This window comes from Copidosoma floridanum, unplaced genomic scaffold (assembly GCF_036245765.1).
Source record: "Copidosoma floridanum isolate Cflo_tuat_1 unplaced genomic scaffold, Cflo_Japanese_pri ptg000013l, whole genome shotgun sequence".
Classification (NCBI taxonomy): Eukaryota; Metazoa; Arthropoda; class Insecta; order Hymenoptera; family Encyrtidae; genus Copidosoma; species Copidosoma floridanum.
This window is the reverse complement of record NW_028321890.1, coordinates 26712797-26736339: the sequence shown is the minus strand read 5'-3', so window position 1 is coordinate 26736339 and position 23543 is coordinate 26712797. Positions and strand designations below refer to the sequence as shown.

Here is a 23543-nt window from a genome sequence, read left to right as displayed (position 1 = left end):
AAAAAATTTTTTTCAAAAACGTCATGAAAAGGTCTTTGTCTCTGCTATACCCATACATTTTTTTGGCAAAGAGACCGGCTGCAGTCATAGTCATCATATGCATGTGTCAAGTATACGACAAATAAATACTAATTATAAAAGTTGATCAAGTAAATGCTTGAATTAAAAATCACTTAACAAAAAAAATTTTTTTTTTACTCAGACACTTGAAATTAAAGAATGAAATAACTCATTCGACACAAGCATCTACAGATTGTGCAGCACAAGTAGTACAGTATCTAAACAGGCAGGGATCTCCTCGACAAATATAATCTATGTAACTTATCCTCGCACTACAAATTAGAGAGCAAAAAGGCACCGTCGATCCGCTGACAAAGGCCAAATACACACACACACACACACACACACGACCCGGGGCACAATGGGCGCATATAAACACAAGTCCTAATCGCGTCGCGTGCAAATTCAAGTCATTCCACCTTCGCCACCCTTTTCTTTCACTCCACCGATGCTCTCCTTCGGCCATAAATAAAACTCCCCTACCAGTTCTTTCTTCGAGAGAGTTCACGCGCGCATATCGAGCGATTAGCTTCGTTAGCTCGAGAAAAGCGAGTCTAGATTCGTCCTGCTACAAGTGAGCCAAGAGGGTAATATACCTACTCCTCTTTCTTTTGTGTGTGCCTACAGAAATTCATAATAACACGCTCCCTTCTGCGTGTAGGGTTCGCGATTCTGCTCCTTAACTCAGTGCCCGCATGATGACGCGAACGGCATACGAAGGAAGGAGAGGGCAAAAAAAGAGAGAGGAGAGCTGAAAATGAAAAAATAAAATGAAAAAAAAAAAAAAAAACAAGAAATAACGCTGCGGCAGCTGCCGTTTAAGCTCCCCCTAATACTGTACAGCCGCGCAGAGAGAGAGAGAGATTCCATACTCTGCCTTGATGCCGGCTCTCTTTCTCTCTCACTTCCATTTCTCACTCCATCTTTCTCCGCCCGCTGGATCTCTCTTTTTTTTTCTCCTCGGCCTTTTTTCCTTCTCTTCTATCCTATACGTGTACCCGTATAGATGCATATATATATATATGTGGATCCACGCACCTACACAGATACATACATTCAACGGAGAAAGCCTGTGCTACTCCTGAGGGCTTCATCCCCTCTTGGCACGTCCCCGGCAAGAGGAAGCGAAGAGAGAAAGAGAGAAGGACTGTGGCATGGATTTCTGAGGAGAGAAGGCGGTGGAGGAGATGGGAGAAGGGCGAAGTGCGCGCCGGGGTATTGGATCCGGGCTCGGCCTCGCTGGGTGGGGTAACTTTGACAGCTTGACAAGAGCACAAAGGCAGCCGGAGAACCGGCACAGCTACCGCTGCAAGGCTTTTCTGTCACCGTGAACTTGGGGGGGGGGGGAGAGAAGGCGTCGCGACGCCTAGCTCTGACTCGCTGTCGTGCGAGTAAGGGGGGATGACTTGGGCTCCCCTCCCCCTGGCTCCTTTGCTTTTGCTTTGCTCTTCGCGTGTGTCCCTCTTCTATATGTATGTACGTATACATATGGCATGCAGTGGAGGCGAGTCTTGATTATAATATGGCCCGTTGTTCCGTGAAATTATTATTACTTTTCATGCCTCCCCGTTATCTCGATATTCGTCACTTGTATACTGTTTTGGCATCGATTAAAATTAACAGATGAACTTATTATACGGTTCTCCGTTCGTTGCGATACCAATGGGGGATGCACCGACATTGGACGAATCAACGTGCCATTACTTTTACGGGCAAAAAGAGAAAAAAAAAAAAAAAAAAAAAGGTTCTCTTGTAATATTCGTCAAAATAAATGTAAATCTTCTAAGAGTGGGTGCATGAAATTGAGAACGAAATCAAAACTACGTGAAAAATACTTCTCGAAGCGCAAACGGTTCGGCCTCTCGTTTCAATTCAAAGCCATAAATACATCTCACGGATTGATATATAAATACAAACACGTCCACGCGTTCCCCGGCATCTCCTCTCATACACACGTAAAAATATACGCTCACATGCATTATACATGAGTGCGGGAGAGCGTGAATCAGCGCGCGAGTTTTTCTCTCCCGAGAAAAGGAGCGTATAGAGCAACGCGTGGGAGGGTTGCGCCAAGGTTCGCGGCAATGTATACGTGTGTTTCCGATCGACGGGAACAAAGAGAAGTATATATATATACATACCGGCGGTCGAGGAACAACCCCTGCGGGCGTTAACGCGCGGGGGATGGTGGTATCTCCGGGAAACTAAGTCTCGGGTAATCGGGGGTAGATAGGAGCGGAGAGCCCCAACATCGAAAGTTTCCCGGTCGGGCTAGACGCCCGGGGAGAAAGAGGCATCCTCCTCCTTCCGAGTCCTTTTATCCGTGCCTAATTAAATCAGGGAGCTGCGATAAAACGAGTGAGAGAGGGGGGGAGGGAAGAAGTGACGAGAGAAAGAGGGAAGTTGTGGCCGCGTGTGTTATATAAACGCTATTTCGAGCCGAGGCGATTTGGCTGGGCGCGAAATTCGACCGGCTGTGAAATGCGCGCGACGCGCGCCTCTTCGCTTCGATCTATGATAACGATGAAAGGATTACTGTGCCGCGGCAATGGTTAACGGGGGCTCATTTATTTTATAATTAAATGCGCGTTCATTAGAGAGGTGATGGTACGAACGGGGCCCAACGGGTGAGTCGTATAGTGGTACGTGGAGATTTTGGTTTTGAATAATTTTAGCGTATCTGTGAACGCAAAAACCATCAATTCTGTACGGTTTGGAAAAAAAACAAAAAGATGATGTGTAAAATAAAGTGACAGAAGAGATTTAAAAGGAGACTTTTAGAGTGAAAAAATTATACGTGTTGACGGTTTGGGACATATAACTTTTATCCTCAATTTTTTTTACTCAACAAGTCTCAGTAAAACTTCTCGTTGTATCATTTGTTTTATATATTTTTCATACCAGCCCTTGTTACAAAGACGTATAGAAACCTTAATAATTTTTTTTTGTAAAATTGCTCTCACGCGCATTCGATCGATTGATAACAATTGTCAGGATGGGTGAACGGTGCATACCATAAATCTCTATCGTGCCATACGAGTAAAATAAGCAAAAATCTCACCCTTCATGTAGATAGACATGATTTTTTTTTTTTTTTTTATTGCCAATAGAATAATTCATTTGAATGTAATTTTGTTCCCCGAAGCCAACACCAAAGCCGTTCCCAGAATACAATGAACTAATCGATAGCGAAAGTAAAATAGGACGTATTAGGCACCCATGCCCACAACAGCTCGCTTCGACTGCGGCAACGTGTGTATCATCCGAGGGATCAATAAAATTAATTGACTCACGCTCGATAAATAACACCAACCATCCTGCTCAGCTCAATATACATTTTCTGTACGTGTACTATTGATTGACAGTGAACGTCGAACGGCGCTGCGAGGGTAACAATGGAATCGCCTCTCTATTTATGTCTTTGGAAATAAAGAAAAAAAAAAAAAAAAAAAAAAAATTGCCACCTAAAGAGAGAGAGAGGAAGAGAGACAAAAAGATCTTCCCCTCGAGCGTGTGTGAGCCACCAAAACTCGTGCACGTATATACACAAACCTCCAGAGATTTATGCACTCGTTGCGCGGAGAGGCCATAATTCAAATTTGCGCGGCGCCAGGACGCAAGGGGGAGTGGGAGAGCGTACGCGTAGTAGCGCTCATTGAAAAGTCCAGGGGAGGGGAGGGGGGAAAGGGAAACAATAATGAAAAGGTGGAGAGCGAGCAACCCCCGTCGTCCTCGCCCGGAAAGACGTAGTGTACGAGCGCGTAGCGTGAAAACGCCTCGCGATTTTCCACAATGGCCAACTCGGCCGCTCCATCGACGCTGTAATCGGCGTCTCCTCGATGTATCGGCAATAAATATCTCGCCACGGCGGCTTGTACGCATGAAAGCCCGCTACGCGTAACGAAAGGACGCGAGGGACACAGAGGGAGAGAGGAGTCGTTGTTGCCATTCGATTCCCCTTTTTCTTTCTCGTTCGTGATGTGGGTAAACTGTATGGTTCGCCCGGCGTTTTCCTATACGTCGACGTGCGGTGCGTTAGTCGGCCTCCGGTGGATGATTTATCGCTGCTGAAAATCAAGCTCAAATCATTCGCCCGTGACCATATCTCTGGGACGTTTTGCGAAAGGGAGCCTATTTTCTCCGGCGAATCTCGGATAATTGTCGAAAAGTATAATACCCACGGAAAGATAGAGGGGCAATTTTTTTTTTTTTTTTTTGTGAAACTGTACTTACCGAACCAGCGAACAATGTTGTGTACATCGGTGACGTTGGGGGCGGTGAAAATTAAAAATAAAACACGCCAATGTGTATACGTACATTCATATGGGCTCTTGTTATAATGCGGCTTACACAAGTATAACGAAATTCCTCGAGAAATTTAATCAAGCCAATTTGTATTCGACCGGTGAGGCTCAGTTTTGTAATTAGGTCGGCTTCTCCAGTCTTTTATTATTATTTTTTTCTTTTTTTTTTCCATCAAATTTAATCTCCACACGCGCTTCTTTTAGATCCAAGTCGTACAAACGAGATTCTCGTTTTTCCCCGAATCTTTCATAACCAAATGACAAAAAAAATACACCCATCCTCATTCGCAGCTTGTGCTGTACACCTGACATATACACATACAGGTACTCACATGATTAAAACGTACATATATATGTTTCAGAGAAGTAAAATTAGTGTGTACCAGCACGCAGAGAGAATATGAATTTTTAACTACGTCCACGGCATCTTTGGAATACGTAAAAACCAGGAAGCACTTGTTCAGCAATGGCCCATTATTTTATTTTTACTGTAATTCACATTGTACTCCACAGGCGGTGTTTTAGAAACTTGGCCGCGTATGGTTGCGAAATCGTTTGCAAGTTTTTCTGCCATAATTGTGTACGCGATTCCGCGAAACTGTTTTTGAATAATGCAAAAATACCTACTCGTAAAAATGTGGTAACACGCGTTTAGAAAAAAAAAATTCTTGTTCAGTCTTCATTCGGTTGCAAGCGATTTGATTGATATATAAATTTCAGACCGCCAACAGTTCTGCTGTTAAAGAAAAAAAAAAAAAAAAAAAAAATAGAAATTCAAATCCTGACAAATGGTAGAGTAAGTATATACACGAGCAAGTCACCGTAACGAATTCACATTTTCATAGCCCACCAATTAATAAAGGATGTCGTCGGTGTCCCCGATTACTAATAACCGGTCATCATCGTTTCTATAGAGACCATTTACGAAAAATTCCGCCTCACGGAGGGAAGAAAAATCGAAAAAATAGTCCACAGCCTTTGCTGGTTATTGTGAGCACTAAGAGAGACAAATGCGCCGACGTTTAGGTTAATGAAGCAGTCGGCTCGAAAAGAAAAGCACACGTATACTTACACACACACTCACACACACGAGGAAGCGAACGCAAGGTTTCTCCGGATGTAATCGGTCCACTTGTGCATGTACGATCTCACTCGGAGATAATGCGAGGGAGTCGCACTCTCTCTTCCCTCCATCGGTGGTATGGGTACAATGGATTCTCTTACTCGCAACGATTGGAAGACAAACAACCGATTCGCGTGTGCGGGACTTGCAAAATCGACTCGCAGACGTTTGCTCCAATAAAACTTACCACCTATACGTATAACGTACAACTTGTAGGTATTCAAAAAACAAGTACAGCGCGTTGATCTATTTATACATTAGAATGTCTAGGAATTGAACGCGTTCGGAGAAGAAACGCGGGCCCTGGAATGTCATTGTGACACATTCCCTGCAATACGGATTTCGCGCTACGTACATGTTGTCCCTTTTGTCTGGAGATCAAAGGAACGGAGGGATATGGTAATTGGAGCAGGGAGGAATATCATCAGACTTGACTGTTTCTATTTAGATGTGCACAAATCAACGTACGTCTTTGAAAAATTAGTCGGCGAATAAGTCGTCCTGCGTAATTGTGTTACCGTCAGTTTTTTTTTTTTTTTTGTGATGTCAAGAAATTGAAAAAATCTTCGGAACGATCCAGTCTTTGGTTTCAGCATTAATCTGCAATTTTTCGGCGGGGTACAATTATGTACAGAACTAAACGCTTAGGTACGAGTGTTTGTTGTAAAAAATATTGCAAATCTTGTCCCCGTTACTGAAAAAGTATGATAATTTTATTTCAAAATGAGCTCACCCTTCTCACCTCCACACGAGCATATATATTTATACATCTGTATCTCCTTTGCGAAGCGAAAAATAATATCTCGCTTCACACGCGCCTACGCACCAGCAATACACATTGTCGCGCGCATTACCAAGGGCGTCGTCGCGCCAACTGCACACGCAGCCTCTCTCGGCACACCGGTGCGACCCATATTGGCTAATTAGCAATTCTAATACGACGATTCGCGTGCAATAATATAATATATTGAGAAAAGAAAAACAATATAACACGAGGAACATCGCGCCAAACACAGTTGTTGGAACGAGGAGATAAGACCCGCGCTTCTATAGCGCTATGTGATACGCGCTCGTGTGTTCACACGCGTGATGCGCGAATCGTGTTTTGCGTGGGAATTTGCAAAAACCAAAAAAAAAAAAAAAAAAATAATAATAATCGAAAAAACCGTACGTACGCGTGATAAGTAGAACAAGCGAAGGCAGAGGAAGGCTAAAAAGAGGACGCCCATGGCGTCGTCGCAAACTGTGTAAACGCCGGGGGCAGTGGAGTTGGCACAGGTGTCTCGAACAATCGGCGCGATCGCTTAGACGCACATGTGTGTCACGCCGCGCGGGGCTTTTTCTTCTTCGCGACAGAGAGAAGACAATCTTGCCTCGTTGCGATGGCGTGTAAATTTATATTTATACAAGTCGAGCCATCGCGACCTTCGCACATCACTTTTACCTACTTTTTCCCTTTCCCATGTACACATGCACTGGCTTTCGCTTTCGTTGGCCCACACACGCGTTGAATTTTTTCCCCAAACGCGAATTTTCATTTCACTTTTGTTAATTATTCTCATTGTTGTCGCTGCGTTTTGGCAAGGGACTCCAACATTGTATTGGCTTGATTCTACAATGCACTTATTCTTACATACCAACGCGTTTTTGCCATTCGTTTCGGTGAATAATGCCCAAGGGAAATACCAGAGCACACTGTATTCAAATACCAACGCACAATCGATTACCATAATTTAACAATGCTCGGTAGTTCTTCCCGGGAATGTAAGGGGGGTTGTTTTTTTAAAAATCATGATTAAATATTATCAAGTGAGTTCTCATTTTGGAGTTGGGATAAAAAATAATAAGCTACCTTGACAACACGAGCGTCCGTCATCACGAGCGCCATCGCTTTACTTGTATCCGACACCTTGAACGATCACAGTCGTAGACTTTCCGTACAATCTTCATAAGTGCCGACGAGCAAGTGAAAGCGTCCAAACGAGTCCAAAGTCACCATCGCGTGATCAGAAAAGTTCACTAGCACACGTGACCGGCACAAGTACGCACGCAAAACCCGGCACATCCATCCACTGAATGCCCGACATTTTTCTCTTTCACGACAACTCACAAAACAATAGGGGAAAAACAATAGAAAAAAAAAAAAAAAAAAAAAAAAAAAAAAAAGAATTTAAAGACACTCGCGAGAGTGGCACCAACGCGAGTCTGCCTTGTCAATACACAGAGCAGAGAGTCCGTCCCCGAGTGGCGCGATGGATGAAGACGGAAAACGAAGCTAAGCCCGACAGCGCGCAGAATGTGACGACTAGCTAGTAGCGCACATGGAAAAAGTAAGCGATCGGGCGACGAAGCTCGGCGCTCTCGCACACGCGAAGCCCAACTCACGAGCAAAAGAGACACACGTATACATTCGGAGGCAGACAACGCGTGTTTGTGTCGCTGTGTATATACGCTCGTATACACGCCCGTGTGCGCTTGCACTTGGAGCCGATATACAATACGCGCGCAAAGGAAAAAGAGAGATGGATAAAAAGAATAAACGAGAGAGAGAGAGAGAGACGAGTAAATGCGAGCATAGAAGCGTATCCTCCGCGCCACCTTTGTAAGTGGACGTACGTGTGTGTGTGTGTGTTTTCTGTACGCACGAGCGAGCGAGAGTCGAGCTGTCAGCGCAACCCCCCGGCCCAACCCCTCGATTTCTCGTTTACCTATGGCGGTAACCCCTCTCCCTTCGTCCGCGTTCCGTTTCTCCCCACCTCCCTCGGGCCCGTCCATCCATCCGTCCGCCGCTAAACCTCCCTCTACTTTCCTTTCTCTCTCTTTCTCGCTTGTTCGGCGAACTCGGTGTGCGTGCGTTGTGCGCCATACCCTCGATCCACCCTCAGTTCCTGTCTAGGCGTCTATAGGAGGGAGCAGCGGGAAAAAAAAAATATGACGAGAACGCGATGCGTGCGTTGTACGTGTGTGTATGTGTGTAACTACGGGCGCACGAAAGAGTGAATGAGAGCTCGCTCGCGTGCAAGGGGTGAGAGTGAAAGTGCCTCTCCTCTTCCGGCCGGCCTCATAATTCTTTGACCGTTGCCCACCTCCTCGTGGACCAACCCCCTTGGCAATCTCTCTCTCTCTCTCTGTCTTGTTTTTGCTTTAGGAGCGCCTGACGGGAAGTGGCCACTGTTGGATAAATAAGACGTTCCGGCTCCGCGTGGTGAGGGGATTTTCGAAAATAGCTTCGATGGTTGCACGGGTATGGGCCGGTTTTGGGAATCACGAGGGGTTTTTTTGGTTCCCTTGCGTCGGACTTTTATTTGACGTGTGTGGAAATTAACACTTTGACCGGCAAATTGGTGGAAAGATTCGCGATGCTTATACAAACAGAGCTATCGAAATGTTTGACGTACAATTTTGGAAACGATTTGAAAATTTTTAGTAAAACATTTTGTAAAAGTTACAGAAAAACAACTTTATGCGTCTGATTTACACAGTAGGCAATTAATTGTAACCAACAGCAAAAAATCGGAAGCATCAAAGCAATGTCACGATATTAATTTATCCTCAGGGCAGAGATTTCAACGACGTCAGCCCTCGACTATCTTCAATAAACTCTTAACAACGGTGTATATAAGCAATCATAAAATTTTTACAATAAAACGTATTTTCAAACGCAACACAAATAGCAGGAGACTCTCGTAGTTAGAATAGGCATTTTTTATTATTATTATTATCATTATATAAAGCTGAACAGGTCTTGTAAGTGGAATGCAATGCGAAAGAATACCACCCCTTTTTCTCCAATGTAGTAATTACTTTGAAAAATAAACAACAGAGCCAATAAAGCCAATCTTTTAAATGACGCGACTAACAATTACAATCCGAAATTTAAATATAACAGCCAAGAGGGAGACAGGGTACAGAAGTTAACGAAAAGTGTATGCACCACGTCGGATAAAATGATATTTATGGCACTGATGGTGCGCGTGTCTGATGTATACGCTCGTTTGGACCCAACGAAAGAATTGGCCGCCCAAAGGGAGAGAGAGAGAGAGAGTAAGTGTGGAACGTTTTCTGACATCTTTGTTTGAAGCCGACATTAATTCGGAATGCAAGCCTGCTGTATATTACACACCGGCCCGAACAAACAAGAGCATAGAGAGTATTGTACCCCTACTCCCCTGGACCCTGATGAATTAACGCGACTATAGGCTACATGTATACGTGTACTTTGAAGTGTGCGAATGGGGAGTTAATTCGTGGGAACCGTAGAACAAACAATCGGGAACATATTAAAAAAAAATCGGATTTAGTTTTGAGGGTAAAAAAACGTTGCATGGAAATAACATTCGAATGGTTTCAAAATTAGAATCACCACGAACAAAAAAATCGAAAGGTAAAGATATTGATCGGAGCAATCTAATAATCGACAGCTGGGTTGCTCGGGCGGAGAGAAAAAAAAAAATCGAAAAAAAGAGTATCCAACGGTTCAGAAAACGAAAAGGAGGGTAAATGAAAAACACCGTCCGCCCCGGTCCGTTCCCATATCGTGTAGCTGTTGTGTTTCGCTGCAAACTCTGGCCGGCTCGAGTGACGACTCCATCCAATCGAGTGGCTCGATTTCTCATCCTCCTCCAGCTGCTTCTTTCTCGTAGGCCGGTACGCTATACACACACGCCCGACGGACATGCTTACATAGACGAAGGACGAAAGAGAGAAAAGAAGCGCCTATGATTTACGACAGCCATTACAGTCCCGGTAATTATATGTGCTGGCCTGGCCCCCACACAGGACCCATTTGCACACACACGCTCCGCCACCCCCTTTCTTGTACCAGGGATACAGTCCACGTGCAGCGAAGGACCCAGAGGTCTAGAGGTGTGTATACGCTCGTTCGTACGAGTGATATTCCGACTCCGTGACCGCGTGCTCGGCTGATTGTTCCGATCGCTTTGTGTGTATAAAATCCATAGGTGCACACAATATATATATATGTATGTATGTTAAACACACAAACTAACTTTGCCAGGGTTACTTGCCAGATCGGACTCTGTTTGCTGGACGATGTCTGGCCCCCTCTCTCTCTCTCTCTCCTCCCACTGTATACTTCTCTCGAGCTGTGGCATCGCGAAGAGGGTCTCGCTCCCCACCTTCGGTCCGGTCTCGCAATTTTGCCTTTAAATTATGGGAGTTACAAACGGATCGATCGGACCCCGTTTCTCTGTATTATAACTTCACCGCCCCCCCCTTGTATCGACGGCTGTGCAAGGTCAGCACCTTTTCCTGCCTGCGATGTGTTTACGTATATTTTATTGCTGAGCAACTTTGTTGTTCGAGTTGCTTTTTTTTTTTTTTTGTTTTTTTTTTTGTTTCTTATGATCTGTTTGACAAGCGAGAGGGAAAGGCAAATTACCGCAGAGCAAAACCCGAAATGGAAAAGTATCGAGCCCCCCGTGAAAATCACTGCGAGGAGCCAAGGGGCGCTTCTGGCCTGCAATGGCGCTCGTAAATATTGCAGCCAAGAAGGAGAAAGAGAGGACGGAAGGAAAGGTATATAGCTTCGTTTACTGCACCCCGGGGATGGCCCATTACGCCGATTCTCTTACGGCTACCGTAATCATCTAAGTATATATCTCCTAACTGTGTGCTTTTCCATTGTGTATATACGGTTCTTCTCCGTTTCTTTGCTTTGCGGGGAAAACAGAGGCTGTCGGGGTAATGATCTTTAAAGCGTTCAATCGAGACGTTAGTGTACACGATGATCTTTGTTTTTTTGGATTTCAATGCCGAACGGCGGTGACTTGGTTTTGTGATTTATTGCGTCCAAAGTATCTCCATTAGCAATAAATAATTCGTACAACCCTGAATAATCAGATGTGAGCATTGTACCAATTTTTCAGTTTTTCAATATTCATTTTTTAAATAATTTTTAATTAGTCACGATTGTAGTTGAGCTACTTTCAAAATATCGATGGATAATTATTGAAAACTTTTTATGGTAACAATTGTTTCTTATACGAATCCATACATGTTCGTAGACGCTCTCAGTTTTATTGATGTCAAAGGAAGGCTTGAAACTTCTCACGGAAAAAAACCATACACCCACGAAATTGTAGATAGAAAAATAAAATGGAAACAAAGTTAAGTAGACATCAACAATAGCTAAGGATTCACGTGTTGGAGCCATTGTTTTATTGTACATGGAGGTGCTGTTGAGACATCAAGCAACTTGTAACATGTAACCCGACAAATCCTTGCCACTCTTTTTACCAACACAACAGATATACTGTTCACGCGCGTGCCTTCGTTATAAGGCACTACAGCAACGTAAGCGTGTATAGGTGGACATATATTTGTAGAGATGTAGATAACAGACTCCCGTTGACATCATTAACTGCACGACTGAATCAACTCGACAACTATGGATGCCGATTCGACTCGGTTTTGCCTGCAAGTACCACCGATAAACGAACATGTATACACGACGTATCGACCTCAACTTTAACTATTACGAGTGTGTGTCTGACCTGTTATTTTTCTGTTTTATCGTGCAAAAAAAATTGTATGCATGCCATTAAACCGAAATGTATTTGTACACAGCGTAATTTTTTGTTGATCAAAATGAAGTCAAGTATCTGTGCAAGGAGTATAAGGATGTTTTAAATATCCTACTGGAATTTTGTTAATGACAAAACTAAGAGCGTTGAAAAATTATTCGCTATCAAAAAATCCAACTAATTGCTGTAGTCTTGAAATCTCTACACCTCAGACACGTGGGTGAAAAGTTTTATCCACGAATAAATCAAAGTAAGACATGTATATATTATTATCTGTCAAAATCTAACGTGTGTTGGCCAAGAATGACAAAAAATTAAACTTTTCGCTCAAATTGATTGTAAAACATTACAGAATCTACCGACTTTGACGTCGTGTGAATGTAAAGAGTATCTTGTGCAAAGAGAAATCAATCAACCATCATAGTCTTGGCGTCTTGGCTGAGCGCAAAGAAAAATTGATGTACGTGTCACGCAGTAGGTAACAGCTGTTTTTCCATTGCTTTCACGGCGTACAACTCAATTATCGGTGGCCACGTGCCACATGGATTGAGAAACTTTTGAAAACACGCGCTTGATTCGGAATTTCCCCTTCTAAGCAAACGACGACGCGCACATGTGCTCCAACACCTTGTTTGGATAACGATCGGTGCTACCGTTGTCAGCGGCGCTCTTAGGTGGAAAGCCATTATTACCGCGGGCTTCCGATGATTTAGCGCAATTTTTCCCCCTTTTCAAGTTCACAGTCGAGCTTTTGTTTTCAAAAATAGGCGCCCTGTGCTTTTATTTGATGGCGCGAGGCAATGAACGCTAGAAGACCCTGACACTAAAAGTCCACGAGGTTGCACACAGAGATGGCATTATATTTTTGTTTTTCCCGATGATTGATAGCCCAACCAATTTTAATAACCTGTCGAAGCTTCAAGGTGAGTTTAACATCGAGTGTCCCAGCAGTTATTAAAAAAAATTCGATTACGTGATAAGCGAGTAACAGTGTATGGACCCTTGGAAATCTATAGATTGACGCCAGTTTCCCTAACATTTGAAAAAAAAAGATACCAATTCAGAGATGTAAAGTAGTTCAACTCGCTCAACGAGTAGCCAGAAGAGCCAACAGCCTCCCCGAGCGTGTACATCATTACCGAGAATACACTCGAAGCACTTTGCGGTGGATGGAAGCCGCGAAAGAAAGCAGAGATGAAACCAACTCAATTTCCTCCTCTCGGTTTTCCTATGCGTAGCGAACGAAGACGTCCTCGATACCCATCTATCGGATCATCTTCGCTCCTCGAAACACGAAGCTCCTCACGCGGGTCTCTCCCATCGCACCTTGCACCCATACGTATACGAGTATACACGAAAGGTCCCCCCCCCCTGCCGATCTCGAGTTCCACGCAGGCGAGCGTTGTTCGCCGCGGTGCAATTAGCGCGCCATAAATCCCGTGGATAACGAGACACGGCGCCCCGAAGGCGTCACAAGACTCTCGCGTGCTCGCCAACTCTCCTCGGCACACTGCACGAGGAGGAAAGGGAAGCTGTCTCCTAGCCAAGGGAACTTCTCTCCTTACGGACCAAGTTCCTACCACCTCCTCCTCCTCCTCCTCCCAAGGAGTTGTGTACGCAGCGTCGAGAACCTCGTTGGCGGACGGATCCCTGTGTCAACCCCCCGCGACTTTGATATCTCCGGCTCTCCCTTTGCCAGAGTTTTCTTGGACAGGGACGATAATTGAGTTTTCGTCCCGAAGAAAGTTTCGAGGAGCCTTACTCCGCCGAGCTAGACTACCCGGATTATTTACAGGAGAGCTTTCTCGTTAGCAAAGTGTGCGCGGCAAAGCTCGCGTTCGAATAAAACAATCGATTTCGTCTACAATAATAAAAAAGAAGAACCACTCGAGCTTTTTAATCTTTGTACCTTATGAGCGACGACTTGCAGAGCTTGCGGTTGATAGTTCGGGCTGAAAAGAAAAGCTCGCGAGCGATCCATTATGGGCGGCCGAGGAGAAGCCGATCTCGACAAAAATAACTCGAATGTGAGCACTTGGCGTGCCTTGGAAACAATACGCCGAGCTTTTCCCTCCCTCACCCGAGCTTGCGTAATGGCCGAGGTGCAACACGCACACAGAACCGCAGCTTTCCCGATGTTTCGGGAGAGGAGTAAGGGGGACACCGAAGAGTGTGTTTAAGCTCGATAAATCAAGCAGACGTGCATATTCGCGACGTGACGCTGCGTGCAACAGCCACACCAGGAGGGAATAAGAAAGCTCGCGATAACAAAGCGCTGAACGAAAGAAGAAAAGAAAAAAAAAAGTCCCAGTGTGTGGTGTGGTTATAGATTTTGTAAAAGCTTGGTTATTTTTATCGATCTCACTCGATCCCATGTTAATTAAAAGTAACAACTTTGGGTGAAAGATATTGTTGAAATCCGCCAACCAAGCGAGCTGTAAATTGGCCCGGGCGCGTGTCGCGCATTCCTCAAATATCCCGAATTAATTTAATTATAGCCCCGTTCTCTCGTGCTCCTACGCTCCGCGCGCCATCGGGACGGGGTTCAGTAAATAATTAACGAACGGCCGCCGCGGAGGCCGACCACACGCGGTCTCGCTCGCGATCCGCGCTAATCCGCCCTTCTTCCCGTGGAATCTCTTAGGGCGAGAGGGAAGGCTGTGTGCAATTGAAGCGAATGAATCAGAAAAAAGCTCCGAGGAATTCCGCGCTACGGATCGGAAAAGGGCTAGGAAGACGTGAAAAAAAAAAAAAAAAGACAACGTGCAACGACAGCGAATCTGTAACAGCGGATGCTCCTCGCGGTGTACATGGTTTTCTCTGGACCCGAGCTTTTCCGTGCACGCGTCCGGGATGTGCTCTCGCGACGACCCTTCTCCTCCTCTTGCCGTTCGGGGGGTAGAGGCCTTCCGCCAACGCGGCCGTGTGATTTATGCGCGATGAAAAATACGAGAAGTGAGAGCCGAACGCTGGTGGCTAGAGAAGCCGGACTGCCGCTCTCGGGCCCACTCCTCGGCGAAATAAAAATACGTACGTCGGCACGACTGGATTTTTTGAGTGTGACCGAGTGTGCGTATATTTATACACGTGGAACGACGTGGTACGATGGAAAGAAGAGGACGTTTGCACGTTATTCATTGGCGCTGATTGGTTATCGCCTAATTTTAAAAATGTTACACGTGCGCATAGTATTTGCGCGTTTGTTTTTGCTCGTTTCTGAAGTTGCTATAAAAAGTGGAATATTGGATGAAAAATGTTGTTGTTGTTGCTTGGTTTTTTCAAAGAGTAATTCAGTCGTGTTTTTTGTTTCAATCAATTTTGTAATCGAGAGCCAAACTCTTCGAAGACGATGACTCAGCGTAAAAATCTCCCACGAGCCTTGATTATTCGTAATTTCAATCAAAGCTGCGAAACAGCGGAATGCGATAACACCATCCCTTTCTCATCCCAGCACCGTGTATAGTTATAATGAATTTCGACCGCACGAAGTTTTTTTTTCTTCTGTATAAATGCGTCGCGGATAAAGGGAGCACACACACACCCGGAGAAATAGAGAAAGACAAGCAGGGAGACGAAGAAAAGAAAAGAGGACAAACATAATAAGGAAGAAGAAAGGAGACGCCTCGGGGATCCGAGCGCTGGCAGAGGGGGAGGACCGAACTCTCCGACAGTCGAGCGAGAGAGAAAGGAGCGGCCATAAATTTCGATATTATACGTGCAGCGCGTCTCTGCCTGGCGAAAAGCGGAGATAGAGAGAGAGAGAGAGAAGGGAAAAAAAGAAGAAGAACGTGTAGTTGGGAAGGGACTGCCAGTGACGGGGCTCTCTTTCTCCCTCCCCTTGCGTATCTCCGTTGCAACAGTGACGCAACGTAACAATACTACTCTCACGAGCTTTTCGACTGTCCTTTTTCCCTCGACCCGTCGGATCACCACAATGCCACGGCATAATACCTTACCACACTACTGCGCGCTCTTGCGCAAACTTTCCCCGATCCCCCCCCCCCCACCCCATCCTTTCCTGACACATCCTGCGAGGAAGCGACCTCGAGGCCGCACGTCGCTTCGCCTCTAAAAAGCTCGTCTCCTCTTACGTCCTTCTACCTCCAGTTTTTTTTTTTTTTCCTCTTCCTCTCTACTTTCAGACCTTGATCCTCGATCCTCCTAGGTATGTCCCTGGCTCGCCCTTAGGGGCGTGCGTACGCGAGGGCCACTTTACGCATGACGTATGCTAGTACACACGTGCTCCCTAATCTCCCTTTGGGTGATAATTTATGGGAACGGAGGACTCTTGAATTGCGATACAGCACCATGAATCCTCAATGGTTATTTAATATGGTATGTGTATACAGCGGCAAAGGGGGCAAGTGAGCGATCATCGAAATCGAAGCAACTGACACGCGTGGGTGCGGTGTCTTCTTTACCTAATTGCTTCCTTGCAGCCCAGGGAAGACTAATGGGCCACGTACTGCAGCGTCAGGTAGCCCCAGTTGACGCGTATATATACGGTTACTTCCCATTGTGTGTGCACATACGCACGGTTAAGGGGAACACGTCTCAACCTGCGCCCACCAGATTTATACACCCATATGTATGCCCACCGGGTGCTGATGTATCTCGGTCCGCGATCTTGTTAGCAGGCGCGTTAATCGTCTGTGAAAAAGCGCACTGTACATTGTACCCCATCGAGTGCCCTCCGACTTTTTGCGCCCGATCATTGCGCGTAATGGTGTACAAAGGAGTAAGGATGTAAGGAGCCGAGCGCATCATTATTTGTCAGGCGCGTTTGCCTCGCTTACCGATCTCACGCCCGGTACGTGTGTGTACTTGTTTATGTATATACTCTTCTTGGTCGGATGCGCGTGGGCGAAAGGATATGCATGCAGGGCCGAGAGTATAAGGGGTAGGACTTTATTTAATCATTCGTGTGTTTCGTGCCGATCGTTCACCTCAAACCATGGAATTACAAATAACAAGTGAAACATATATATACATTGGGAGGGCCAACCAGCCGTTCGGCTGCGTAGCTCGCACCGTAAATCCGAAGCGCAGAAAGAGATGCCTCGCGGCAAGGGGCTTTAATTAAAAGCCTCCCATTAGACTCTGGTGAATTGCGCATTTTAATGGGAGCCCGAGCTCCGTGATTTCCATCAGCGTTTCCGCGCTTTCTGCCTCTTATATACCTCTTACATGGACGTATATACACTTACAAAGCAAGGGCGCAACGCTTGCTCTCTCTTTTTCTAGGTGGTGTATAATACGCGTATATATAAACGATGACGCGTCCGCGATAAGCCGCGTTTCTCTCGTTCATCCTCGGGGCGAGAGTAGCCCATTCGTGGCCCTTTTGCGCTGTCGGTAAGATCCGTACGTTCCGGCTAATATGTTGAGCGAAATTCAAGGTGCACTATGAGTGGACCCACGTTTGAGGGAAATACACTGTAATTGAGAAGCTACTTGATTTATGAAAAGAAATTAATGTTTAGCAATTGTTTGTTCATCAACTTACACAATTACTTCGAATAATGTTAATCAAAATATTATAATTAACATTTAAAGGGCGCTAATTCGCATAAATTTTAATTCGTTCTCCAACCTCCCCTCAACAGGACACCCTCGCGCATGTGAACGCGACAATCGTTCAATAACACATTAAACCGAAGGCTCGCTTGCAAAATGGAAAGCCGCTGACATTCTGATGTGCACGCACACATATATATATATACAGACACGTGCGTTCGACGCTTCGGCTCCGCCGTAATCGGCATAATGATCGGCGCACGGTGTAGCACCCGGAATTGACGTATCGCCGCGATAATACGCGCAGGCCGGGCGAGAAAGCCCAGACGCGGCCATGATGCAAGCGTCATTGATAGAGCCCCCTACACACACATACACGGATCCCTCATGTATACTGTTACGTCGCGGTAACCCTCGATCAAATTTTCCAATCACCCCCGTCCGCTCGCTTCATTTCCTGTAACACCGCGACTCCCCTGCCCCCTCCTACTTTGGGCTCTCCCTCTCTTTTTTGTCGACGTACCTTCCTCCCGACTATATGATGTACACGTAGGGTATATATATATATGGTGTACACAGAACGGAAGGGAAGAGCTATTCCGTGCGTGTATCGTGGAGACAAAAGAGGGGGTCGCGCGAGGGGTCCCCCATCAACCAACCGACACGCTTTGCCACTAAAGATCGCTGCCATGCCTCTCCCCGGCTTGACTGTATACCGTTGTGTGAGCGTACCATACTATATTTATACGGTTCGATCTCAGCGTACACTTATTTCCTTCTTCCTTGTTGCGTGTCTATATATATACACCGTATACATGTATATTTATATAAAACCCTCCCTTGTCAATGTACACACTAGTCGTGCATGGATCGATGCGATAGGAGCTTTTGCACACCCTTAAATGGCATAGGAGCGAAAAAATAATAACAAACCAAGTGTGCCCACGTGTGCGTAGAAGACGAATGTCTGGAAGGGCGCGAGCTTGATTAGGGAGTGTGTTGTGTGCATATCTCAAATGGTATATTCCGATTATATTATCTCGTCGTTGTTGTTGGAGTTGAGAAATTCATTGAGAAATGCCAAAAACAAAATCATCGACACGAAGAGAAGGAGGTTGCACAATGTTTTGTTAACCTTTTTTTTTTTTTTTTTTTGTTTCGTTATCGAAGAAAACACCATTCGTGTTTATACTACTGTGCGATGTTTTATACGGACCTTACGTAACCACTTTGGTCCGCATAAATCACTCGCAAGCGGGTACATACAAGTGTTGCCACGCATCAATTTCGCACTTTAAAGTAAAGTCGCTTGTTTTGAGGACAAGCGCGCGTGTGACGGTGAACCCGCGTGATTTATCGGCGTTTATAAATAAGTTAGCCCCCCCCCCTCCCCCACCTCAACGCGATCAATCTTTCTAATTTTCCACAATCCAAGCTTTTTAATCCCCACCGCGATTTATCGGCTCTTTGTAATATTTGTACTCGCTTTCGGCTGATTTTCGCCCAAAAGCGCGTAAATGATAAAAAAAAAAAAAAAAAAAATTGCGCGTTACGTGATTTACGCGCGGCCAAGAAAACTATTAAACGGTCGTTGTTCGGGTGAATGAAATCGAAAGCTTGATTTACGATTAAAGGTTTCTTCGATGCCTGTTTCACTTTCGTTCAACCACTGGTATCGCCGATTGATCCCGATGAAAAAGGAAAAACTCATCAAGTCGCAAGTTCCAAAAAAAAAAAAAAAAAAAAAAAACACACCTTACAATTCACACCCTCCGGTTGGATGAAGCAATAAATTCTGAGGGTATATATACCGAGTAGGATTAAGCGCACGTTGTATGTCACGTGGGAGACAATGTGTAAAATTGTGCTCCATCGATGGCAGTACGTACAAGAGAAGGGGAAGTGTGATAGCTTTCCTTGGCCTTGGCCCTCCTGAGGTATACTCTAGTTTTTCGTCCTGGCCAATTACATAATTCATACGGGACCACTCGGAAGGAGCATCAGCTGTGGGTCCTCGCAGCGCGTGCGTGCAAACACTGCAGAGTAAAGGAGAGGGGGGGGGGACAATCTTGAAATTGGCGAGTCGTCGAAAAACGCGCAACAGCACGCGTCCCCGTAACAATAAGTATTGCGCCCGTGTATACACAATCCGCATGAGAGCAAGAAAAAGCTCCCTCCTCCCCCTCGGCTTGAATTATGGCTCGAGAGCGGGGAATTCGCGTTCCTCGATCGTCTTCCGAACTCCTCGACGACAACGAGGAATCCGGCGGTGGAACAATTACAATTAAGAGGAGGCGGTTAGCGAATTACCGAACATTTCAAGCACGCGGGATTCCCAGTACCGCGTGCCCTGCCAAAGGCGAACGCGGTCCGAGATAATATGAAGGTGGGTTTTTGCGTTTGCGCGGGAGAAGCGCCGGCTTTTGCGTCGTTCCGAGGATTGTTGGCGAAGCGCTTTTGTGTTTTTCGCGAAAAAAAAAAAAAAAGAAGATACATAAAGAGAATGGGCGCCTCTCTCGCGAGGCTCTTGGGTAATTAATTTGATTCGTCCACGCAGAGGGGGGTTTGAATATTTAAATGATTGCGCTGAGAGTGCATGCAATTTTCCGTGTGCTTTTATGGACAATGTTAATAGTTTGAGGCTCGAGTTGATTCAAACGGAAATTTGTACTGATGAGTGGAAATTTTATAGTAGTTTGCAAGATTTTATTGAAATATTTTCTGCTGCCCCAGATATAAAAGATGTAAGCTCAGTCAGTGTCTAATTGAATGAAACAAGATAAAAGCTATTTTTGTATAAATAAAATTATTTCCTAAATAAACAAAGCATAATTTTAGCGAAAAATGTAAAAAGTGGACTTGACAAACTGTGTACTGAGGAAAAAAGTTGTAGAAAAAAAAAACTGTAGATAACTCACTCAACTATGTCAATAAAGTTACTTATTAACATTTTTATCGTAGGATAGCAGATAAATAAAAGAATATTGCTTAGTGTTAAATAAATTAATTTATTCAGTAATTAAAATTCCTAGGTATAGAACAACGGCACGACGAGGCTGATTGAAAAGTGCGTTTAGTTTTATCCGACGGTCAGATATTAAATTTGCTAGTGTCTATGAGGATTTATAATAATTTTAATAATTTAGTGTTCCGTTAAATTTAAATTTTGAACTATACAAATTTTAACATCCTATTGTGGTTTTTAATATACTATTTGCTATAGATGTAAATGTACGACAATTGTAATAATAAGTACTTTGTTCACTTTTGTTAATTACAAAAAAAAAAAAAAGTGACGCTTTATCAGAAATCAGCCTTTTTTAGGTTTGTGTCTATATGATGTGTAATACTTTTTACTTGTTCGATCCGAAATTAGTTCAAAATCGAACTATGAATCCCTCACTTACGGGGACTGTTCTCTAGCAACTGAGTCGTTACAACTAGTAAGTAAGACGTGATATTAGTCTAAGATTCTTATTAATTGCGCTATAATACTCTTTTGCATTAATTTTTATTTTAATATTTTAAAATATTGACTTGCAGATTTTTAAGATGACAGCTTGTAATAATAGCACTATTATCTTGTGCAGTAAAGAAAAATAATCACAAGTACATTAATCTATTCGGTAAAATAAAAATAAATTTAATAACAAATACTATTTTCATTAAACAAAGGCACAAATTTTTAATACTCAAAATAAACTGATATTTCCTCATAGGAGGTTTTGTACAATAGGTAACTCAATGTTTGTATCAGACGAATGATACAAAACTAATTTTTTTTTTTATTGGCGTGAAATTGCAACTTATAAACTCTGCTAACTTAGTCATGGGATGCAACAAGTTAGTTATATCCGTATTAGACTTACTTTTAATAATTTATTTGTTCCCCCATGGTTTTATTGATCATATATGACTGAATAAGTTTTTACCCATTGGGTATCATATGTCAAGTTTAGTTATAAGTTTTTATGAATTTTTTTATTTATTTTAGTGAATATCTTTTCATTGTAAATATTGTACAAACTTGTCACAAGCTATTGGATTTAAATAAAATTTACGGACAGCGGAATTGAAAGAAGCTCGTGGAATATAAGGTACTAAGGCATTATAATGAAAACACGCGTAATATTAAATTTTTCCTAACGAGCTAAGTAATGTATTAAATTTCTTGTTAACTAACTCATTATTCAGACATCAATTGACAAGCTTTTCCCAAGTGATGTTGAAATTTACAATATATAACCCATATCATAAATTGAAACTTATTAATTTAATGTTTATAGGGTATTTGGAGCAAACTCAAGCGTCAGTTTACACGATCATAAAACGTACAAAAATAAAAGGGACCATTGTCTGGCAACGAATCACCCGATCCCCCAACAACTGTGAAATAAACGCCCGAGCCATCGACGACCTACCTCCTGCGCCGTCTCTTTTTCCGGCGCCTTCGTTTCCGTATGCCCCGCTTGCCACGGCACTTGTCCCAGGCCGCGGGTGCGATGATGGCTCTCGGCCGGGCGCTCAGGGCCGCTTCGGCGCACGGGCTGCCCTCGGCGGCCGCCTCGATAGCCTGCACCGGGGGCCCTCTCTGCGGGCCCAAGCCGGGCCCCGTCGTGGCTGCTGTTGTGGCTGCTCCCCTCCGCGGCCCGGCCCCCTGATCTCACCGCCACCACCGTCGTCCTGCCACCCGGGAGACCTCGACGTCACCGGCTCGACGACTCCCCTCTGCCAATTCTGATGATGCCCCTCTGACGCGCGCTGCTGCCGCTGTAGCTGTACGATCTCGTTGCGACTGGCCGCCGCATCTGCGCCACCAGCGTCGATGCCGACCAAAACTGGGCCCGATATCACCTCGCTGAGCTTGCAAGCTCCATTCAACATCACCCCCCGGGATTGTTCAGCTGATGCGCCCCCGGCTTTGTGTCCCCCGCGCCGTACGTGACTCCCGTGCCCTTTGCGCCGGTGTAGAGCTTGCAAAGCTCCTCCAGCAGCTCTAAGGGACCGCTTCGTTTTGCCAGGATTCGCAAGCTGGCGTGGCCTTTACGAGCCCCGCGTCGCCAAATGCATCCTCGGACACTCCATTTTCATCATTCACCGTATTCGCGACACCGCACATCTGTTTAGCCGTGATCTTTGGGAAAGCACTTTATCTCACTCGTCCTACAACACTGCCGGACCAACCGCGAACAACAGCAGCCACAGAGAGCTCGGTCGACCACAAGTATTCCCAGAAAAAAGAATGATAATCAAACGTCTCTTATTTTCTTCGAACTCGGGTGAATCGCCAGCGATGCGTGCAAGCTCGATCAGACGGGCCCTAGCGCTCTTTGGCAATTGCGCAGCTGATGACGCACTCGTCATCAGTAGCTGGACAGCAGAGCACCTCGTGCATCTCGACGACGGCTGTCTATGCTCGTGGCAGTCACTCTGTCTTTCTATGTCCCTCGATGACTATGCACCTGCCTTGCGAGCTTGCAGTGGTGGCGCGAGCACGTGTTTTCGACACTCGAGCACCCAGTCAATCTCACAGGGGCTTTGGCAATCCACGAAACTGTGAATAGGCAGTCATAGGATGATGGGCGAGTGGTGGGTTGCGTGTCCCTCCGTCAACGGATAAAACGCGAGTAGAGAGTAGGAGAGACACGACTACGACGACGACAAGGATCGTGCGACCGCGTGGCTCGCGAGCGTATCTTGACGAGGAGATGCGACGACTGGGTGACCCGCGAACTCACGCAGCCTCCGCCACCGCCAGCGCCGCCAGAGGCGAGAGAAGCGCCGCGACGCGCGGCGCCCCTGTGCACATGCGTTGAGCGACGTGACTTCTCCCCCTTCCCCCCGGGCGGGGGGAGCCCCAGCTTCTCTGGCTCCTCGTCTCGTTCGCTCTTTCTATCTCGAGTAAACGACCTCCCCACCGGCTACTGGTCGAGCCTCCTCTCGCGCCCCCGTTTTTCATCATCTCCGTTTCTCTCTCTCTCTCCCCTCGTCGTC

The 23543-nt window shown here is 45.2% G+C and overlaps 1 protein-coding gene across 1 annotated transcript in view; it reads right to left on the bottom strand.

Moving 5' to 3' along the window:
- Nucleotides 1–22433, bottom strand: part of LOC149374976 (uncharacterized) — a 35008-nt gene extending 12575 nt beyond the window's left edge. The window contains exons 1-2 of the mRNA XM_089590769.1: nucleotides 22260–22433; nucleotides 21971–22140 (exon numbers count right to left, since the gene is read on the bottom strand). Coding sequence (XP_089446895.1) covers nucleotides 21971–22140; nucleotides 22260–22433 — 344 coding nt within the window. The remainder of the gene's footprint in view (nucleotides 1–21970; nucleotides 22141–22259) is intronic.
- Between the last annotated feature and the right edge of the window lie 1110 nt (nucleotides 22434–23543).